This window comes from Enoplosus armatus, chromosome 13 (assembly GCF_043641665.1).
Source record: "Enoplosus armatus isolate fEnoArm2 chromosome 13, fEnoArm2.hap1, whole genome shotgun sequence".
NCBI lineage: Eukaryota > Metazoa > Chordata > Actinopteri > Centrarchiformes > Enoplosidae > Enoplosus > Enoplosus armatus.
In genome coordinates, this window is record NC_092192.1 from 18,915,179 (window position 1) to 18,922,410 (window position 7,232).

Sequence of the window (7,232 nt, forward strand, 5' to 3'; positions counted from 1 at the left end):
CCAGGTAACATTAATCACAGTCTCAAAGTGCCTTACCTCGCCTTTAAACTTGCAGAGACTGTGTTTGTAGAGTGTGTGTGGAAGCTATTAGCCAGTTCCTGTAGTGTAGTGGTTATCACGTTCGCCTAACACGCGAAAGGTCCTCAGTTCGAAACTGGGCAGGAACAGCAGTGTTTTCTCCTCCGGAAACAGCTGTTGTGTTTCTTTGATAGAGCAGCAAGTGTTGAAGTGACTGTTCATTTGGCTCAGAGACTAAAGCGTCCAGGTAGAGAGCACTTGAGCCAGTACCTGAACCGTCATGAGGATGGCTAGATGTTGAGTAAATACTTGGAGGCAGTTTTCAAATATTATTCATTTCTTACAAGAGTGACTGGTAAAAGGAGCTGTGCATAAATTGAATTATTTACTTCTTGGACCTTCTAGTTCAGTGTGATTCTTGTGTGAAATGCAAAGGGGTAAATCTGAGCCCCCACTACTCCCTCCTCACAGGGGGAATGCGTCACATTTCACTTCGCCATTTGTTTCATTATTTGGAATTTAACGCTACTTCCCATTCAGGGGCGCAGGGCAGCTGTCACTAAGAAGGTGACAGCTGGCTTAATTAACTTAAGAAGTTTTGTTGAAAACCTGTTTTGGTGGCTCCACTCTGGTGTGCTGCCCGATAGTCAAACCCTCAGCTTCCTCTGCCTGAGAGAGAAAACCCTGTCCTGTGGTGGAATCCAGCAAACGGTTTCCTTTTTGGTGACTGTACAGGTGGTGACTCTTGTGTTGTTTCTCAGAATGCTATCATGCAGAAATGTGACTTCTTCATGGGAACAACTGTTATCTGATGATGATGATGATGATGATGAATGTTTTGCTCTGTAGAAAATCCCTGTATGAAATAAGTCATGTGCCCTTATTTGGTCAAAGGCTTTGCAAAAATCTTATCACCCAATGTCTTTCTGTCTCTGTTGTGTCTTTCAGCTGGACCCTCAGACGGTGCAGTCCAAGAACTGGCACATGGACGTCATAGAGATGAACGGGGTGAGACACCACAAGCACTTACGCTGTAAAAGGACTTGTAGCTTACATTGCAACATATATACTGTAAATATTGTGATGGGATGTGTTGTGTTTGGCAAAGGCTGCTCAGTGTCTTTATTCAGCGGTATCTTAACAACACTGGATCCTCCTACATCCCTAAGTGTTGTGTCCTCTGAAGTCCAGAGATTTGTGTACACACAGATTTTTGAAGAATTTAGTTGGTAATATAAAGAGATTTGTTCAGTGTCATAACCTCTAAATCACTATGCAAACAACGACATCAAGTGATTCATGAGGGTCCCAGAGTTCCATTCTGGCTTCTGGGAGCGGTGCAGTTTACTTCAGCTGTGTTGTTTGTTCATCGTCAGATCAAAGTGGAATTCTCCATGAAGTTTACAAGTCGGGACCTCAGCCTGAAGAGAACGCCGTCCAAAAAACAGAGTGGGGTGTTTGGAGTCAAAATCAACGTGGTGACAAAGTAAGTATGATCCTGTAATTTTACCTCAAAGCTCAACTGCCAAACAATAAAAGGAGACTCTACAACTTTATAAACCTCCATTGATTTATAGTTTAGCCCGTAAACAAAATTCCTCTGATATGGATATGGACGGTCAATGAAAAGGCCCAGAATTGTTTCCATGTCTGCCGCGGTAAATCTGTATAACGTCACTCATGTCATCAGAAAAGTGACGTGGCCGCTGCTTATGTCCACAGGCGCGAGCGCTCCAAGGTGCCTTACATTGTCCGCCAGTGCATTGAGGAAGTGGAGAAGAGGGGGATTGACGAAGTGGGAATCTACAGGATCTCAGGGGTGGCCACTGATATCCAGGCCCTCAAAACAGCATTCGACACCAGTAAGACACCGCTCGCTATCCCTCCCATCATCTTGACGGGAGAGCAAACAATATTTTTTTACCACCATTATGGAGTACAGTATGTATGTTACAGTATATAAACCACAAACATATCTGACATATCTAGCAATGTGGTGTGTGCGTAAAGGCCGAATGTTTGGAAGTTTATAAGGTTTAGGTTTAGATGTCGAGGGGGTTTTGTACTCTGTAGGGAAGAGATTTGTGGGAACTGGTCCGTTTGAGCGGAGCAGCAGCTGTCAAGGGTCAAATTTTATGTTGCGTAAGAGTCTCTCAGCGCCGGTCGCGGCTGCTTTTACATCACCAAGATCCAACCGAGCTGAGCCCGGTATCACCTTTCATTTCTGTGTGTGATATTAAGCACGTCTGCATCTGTCTGCTTATCGAGAGATTACATCATTCCTGGAGACAGAGAGGAGACAGCAGCTGTGTTATTGTGAGCCTGTGATAACGTGGTGTGTTCGGCTTCTAATCTGTCTTTGTTTGTGTCTGACCTGCAGATACCAAAGATATCCTGGTGATGCTGAGTGACATGGACATTAACGCCATCGCAGGGACACTGAAGCTGTACTTCAGGGAGCTGCCGGAGCCTCTGCTCACTGACCGCCTCTACCCCGCCTTCATGGAGGGCATAGGTGTGACCTTTAGTCCTGGGATGTGTGTGTGTGTGTGTGTTTGTCTTCAGTGGGCCCTTTTAGAAGGGAGTTTCACAAGGGAGTTAAATGTGCCCAGCTGGAAGAGATAAGAGCTGAAGTTGAAGAGCTGTCTTGCCGTAATTAGATCTGACGTCGTTTTCCTCTCCCTCTCAGCGCTCTCAGACCCGGCAGCCAAGGAGAACTGCATGATGCACCTCCTGCGCTCCCTGCCTGATCCCAACCTCATGACCTTCCTCACTCTGCTGGAGCACCTCAAACGGTACACTCACACAATAACCCTCACACATACACAAAGACACCTACTGATCCCAGTTAGGCCACCTGTAAGTAAAAATGTAACCAAATCTATTCATATAATTCAGAATGTTAAGTTGATTTGTGCACAAACCTTTTATTATCTGTCCTTACTTCTCATACTGTCACGAACGTCATAAAAGTTTCCTCTTCCAAACTTTTCTTTAACCCCTCAAATTCTTGCACCCCAGCGATATATTCATGTTTTCCAAACATGTACATTTACATACAAGATACAAAACAAAGAGGAGAATCTTCCAGGCTGTTCAATAACTCACAGATTCACTCAGCCATCATCTAATCGTCATCTTCACGAGCGTCTCACAAGCAGAGGCTAATTTTCAGTCTGATGCAGGGCTCCTGAAATATGAAACTCTCTGTCTGATTTGGTTAAAATTACATATTAAAGTCCTACCGATCACATTCAAAACAGGCCTAAATCAGTGTTTTATAGTCTTTAGTTTTTTATGTCATAATGTCATGGAAACCCCTGGCTGTCTTTTTTCCACGTATTAACCCCGTCCTCCCCGACTGTCTGCTGGTGTTTGCTCCCACAGGGTGGCTGAGAAGGAGCCCATCAACAAGATGTCCCTCCATAACCTGGCCACCGTGTTCGGCCCCACCCTGCTCAGGCCCTCAGAGTCGGAGATCGCAAAGGGACAGCACATCACCTCTGCCTCTGACATCTGGTCACATGACGTCATGGCACAGGTACCTACACACACTGACTGAAGACAAATAACTGTGTATACATGTTTATCACTCACAAGATGTTTAGACAAAGTTTTATCTTTTAGTTTGACATTTTTTAATGTTCAGACCCAAATTACTCTCTGGTGTCCTCTGTCCCTTTGGCGTTCATGAAACAAGCGCATTGATAGAAACTGAGTAGGCATGCCTCCGAGGGTACGCTGTAGATGGCAGACTGGTGGGTACATGCACATTTCCTCGGTCGCTGCACGTGTTTTCCGGATGAGTTTTACTCCCATGTAGCTAACTGACCCGTGTCACTGCGGTCTACTCTCCCAGCTGTATTTAGGCTGCGGGCCGTCCATTCATCTCTACTGAGAGATGAGTTTCCTGTGCACAAATGTCTTCTCTTGGCAGAATAAACAACATCCAGAGTAAATGATCATAAATGGGGCAGCATGCACATGCAGGAGGCCCCGTCTGTCCATTACAGTGAAGCTGTGTGTTTGTATTGGGGCTTATTTAAATTCTAAATGTTTATTGCATAAGTATACAAAATGACAAATGCCAAAGAAAGATGCTTCCGGCCGCAACATCCTGAATATAATTTCATCTGGGGACGTGAGTGATGGATTCTCCCTCATTTTAATAAGAGTACCCCTCTGGTAATATTAAAGAGAGGGAAACAGTCAGTCCTGAAGACCACAGACTCTCAAAATACATCTTCTCTGAGAAGTAAGAAACGTATTGTAAATTCAATTTTCCTGGTAAGCTGATAGCAGCATTAAACAAACAGTCAATCAAATTAAAATTTCCAGACATATGCCCTTCTGGTGAAACTGATTAAAGGGGAGATTAAGGGAAATTTGTGGAGCAGTGCGGGGGGGGGCATAAAACTGATTCACCTGTTTTAATACATTTTCCAGAGTTTGTCAAAAACAATTGTTCTTGTTTCAACTTTATTTTACCAGATTAGTCACATTGATATCAGGAACGAGTATTTTTTCGTGGGAGCTAAGCAGTTTAGTATGAACTGCAGACAAATATCAATGAACAAAGGCAAAATACAGTCACAGAGAGATAACAGAGCAAAGTGAAACTTCCTACATAAGTGCTGAATTAGGCAGTAGTCCAACATCAAAGCAGCCAGCTCATGAGCCACATCTGCTTAAATATTAACTAGAAATTAAATGGTTCTTAGCTGTCTGCCACATAATCATTTAAAATTCACCACAAGGGACCCAAGTCTTTCCGTTTTAAACCATTCTGTAGTCATTTTTATGTAGAGAGGGGGAAAAAAGCATGAGAAGATATGTCTGTCTGGTTTACATCACGTGGTTGATTTTTAGGAGGAAAAAAAGTCATGAGGAAGCAGAGCCACGTGACCTTAGAGATGAAAAGTCGAAAAACGATGCTACTTTTGACTCCAGAACTTGCCTGAGAATCATCACGTTTTTAAGTTTTCTTCTGTGTCAGAGTAAGCCAGTGATAGTTGTCTGTACATCCATGGATACGCTGCAAACAGGAGCTGCTAAAAGCTAATTCAGCATACTAACCCCTGCATTAGATTGAGGAGTAGACGCAGACAACCAGGATAGTAGTGATTGATTTTGAATGAATTTAAAGGAATTTCTAATCAAACAAGCTTGATTTCTCTCTTCTCAGGTCCAGGTGCTGCTCTATTACCTGCAGCATCCTCCCATCTCCTTTGCCGAACTGAAGCGCAACACGCTCTACTTTTCCACTGACGTTTAATCCCCGCCACCTCCCTCAGGGCGCCGTCAGGAGAGGAGAGAGTGAGAGACTCCATACAAATCTTGGTCCTCCTGCCTCACCTCTCCTCCCAGCAGGCAGCTCATCTCGACTGTACAGCCCCCGCCCCCCTCCCCGACATCCCTCCTGTCTACACCCCCAAAACCGCCCACCCCACCCCCTTCCCACCCCCACCCCCGTCCTGAAAAGAGATGGAGCCGAGCACGTAGGGAGGTGGTGAAGGAGATTTCCTGGTCGTCTAGTAGTCACATGTCATGTCCTGTTTGTAATGTGAGGAGAGCAGAGCCGCCCCTCCCACCGACAAGACGACATGGCATTCTGGGACCACAGTGGGAAAGGTCAGGAAGGGGGGGGTCCGGAGGCCACAGCCTGGCGCGGTGGCACAGGATCACACATGTGAGTGTCGTGGTGTCTTCTAGTGAGCCGGTGTGATGATTTCAGAAACCAGGCGACTCGACCTCCAGCTTTGTTTTCCTGCTCAGAGGCATTCCAGAAAAATGGCATTTATATGTTTAATGATTATGTTCAACAGCTGTATCGTTTCCTTTTTTTTTTTCTCTCCGGTCTTTCTGGCTTTGTGCATATGCGTGGTGGAGGAGGCTGAGGTGTGTGAGTGACGATGTGGATGTACTTGAGTGTGTATGTATGTGTGTGTATGAGTGAGTGTGTGTTTAAAGGGACTATGAGAACTTGTGAGGTTTAGAAGTGGCTGGGAAGCCGTCCTAATAAATGGCTGGTGATGTGTCTCTCTGTACTGACAAACAAGAGAGAACTGCCCTCCCCACTGAGTCTTGGCCAAATTAGCCCTATTTATTTTGAATATATATAATATGTGTGCCTGTACAGTTCTGTGCAACTAGAGAAATGCTCTACGGAGTCTGTTTTTTGAAGTTTATTCAGGTAGTGATGTTATTTTTAGTCAAGATTTTCTTCATTCACCATGTCCATGCTTGGCTAATCTGTACTGAAAAGATCAACAGAAAGTCAATTAATTTCAGATCACTTTGTAGAGGAGAACGGGCACTCTGTGACATGAGGGTTTGTTGGGGAAAAAACACAATGAATGGAACATTTAGCTCTTCTTTTTTTTCTTGTTGTTTCATTGCAAGCCTGTTCCAAGTGTCTTACTGCACCAGTATAATCTGTAGGATGATTTGTGTAGTTGCCCTCATTGCATGTTCAGCTTGTCAATCGAACCAGGCCAGGTAACACAAAGGTAGGTTGTCTCTGCGAGGCCCTCTGCTAAGACTGGCAAACGCCCATCTCTGCTCTGTACAAAGCCAACCTTTCTGCTATCAAGCCTGCGACATATCCTAAAATACTGTAAGCACTGCTAGATGAGTACTATTTGATATTTTTAATATAAGATTAAAATAAAATAAAAAATGTTGTATTTTACTTCCTTTGAGAAGAATTTCAATATACTGTAATATTGAGGCTAAATGTTAATGTGAACTTTTCCCCCCTTTTTTTTAGTAAAATAAAAGTTACCAAAACACTCTCAATTTGTGTCTGTGTCTGTGTTGACATCCAGCACCTGCCGTATCAATGATACCGTCTCTCTGGAAACAGTGGCTCAATAACATAACTGATAATGATAAAAGTGCTACGTCATAACCTTTTCATATCAGCATATTGTAAGATGATGATGATGATGATGATGATTAAATGGAGCGTGTGAAGGTAATAAATACCCCGACTGTCTATCCCAGTTTAAAAACTGCACCGTGTGGTAATGTGCATTTACTCTGCATCATTTCTTGGGGAACACCGCTGTGACTTCCTTCTGTTTGTTTGTTTTTTCCATATGATACTCCTAAACCATTCACTACATCATCTGACACTGACAGATAAAAATGCATCTGAATATTTAAAGCCTCACACCTTTGTACATTGCGCCCTCTGGTGGTTAATTTCACAA

General features: G+C 43.8%; 1 protein-coding gene across 4 annotated transcripts in view; it reads left to right on the forward strand.

Annotated features, from left to right (window-relative positions):
- abr (ABR activator of RhoGEF and GTPase) overlaps window positions 1–6,795 on the forward strand; it is a 121,965-nt gene extending 115,170 nt beyond the window's left edge. For all 4 annotated transcript variants that reach the window (XM_070916910.1, XM_070916911.1, XM_070916912.1 and 1 more), the window contains 7 exons: window positions 967–1,026; window positions 1,395–1,504; window positions 1,741–1,880; window positions 2,399–2,533; window positions 2,708–2,813; window positions 3,406–3,559; window positions 5,204–6,795. In XM_070916910.1, the coding sequence (XP_070773011.1) occupies window positions 967–1,026; window positions 1,395–1,504; window positions 1,741–1,880; window positions 2,399–2,533; window positions 2,708–2,813; window positions 3,406–3,559; window positions 5,204–5,293 (795 nt within the window). In that variant the 3' untranslated portion in view covers window positions 5,294–6,795. The remainder of the gene's footprint in view (window positions 1–966; window positions 1,027–1,394; window positions 1,505–1,740; window positions 1,881–2,398; window positions 2,534–2,707; window positions 2,814–3,405; window positions 3,560–5,203) is intronic.
- The last annotated feature ends 437 nt before the right edge of the window (window positions 6,796–7,232 follow it).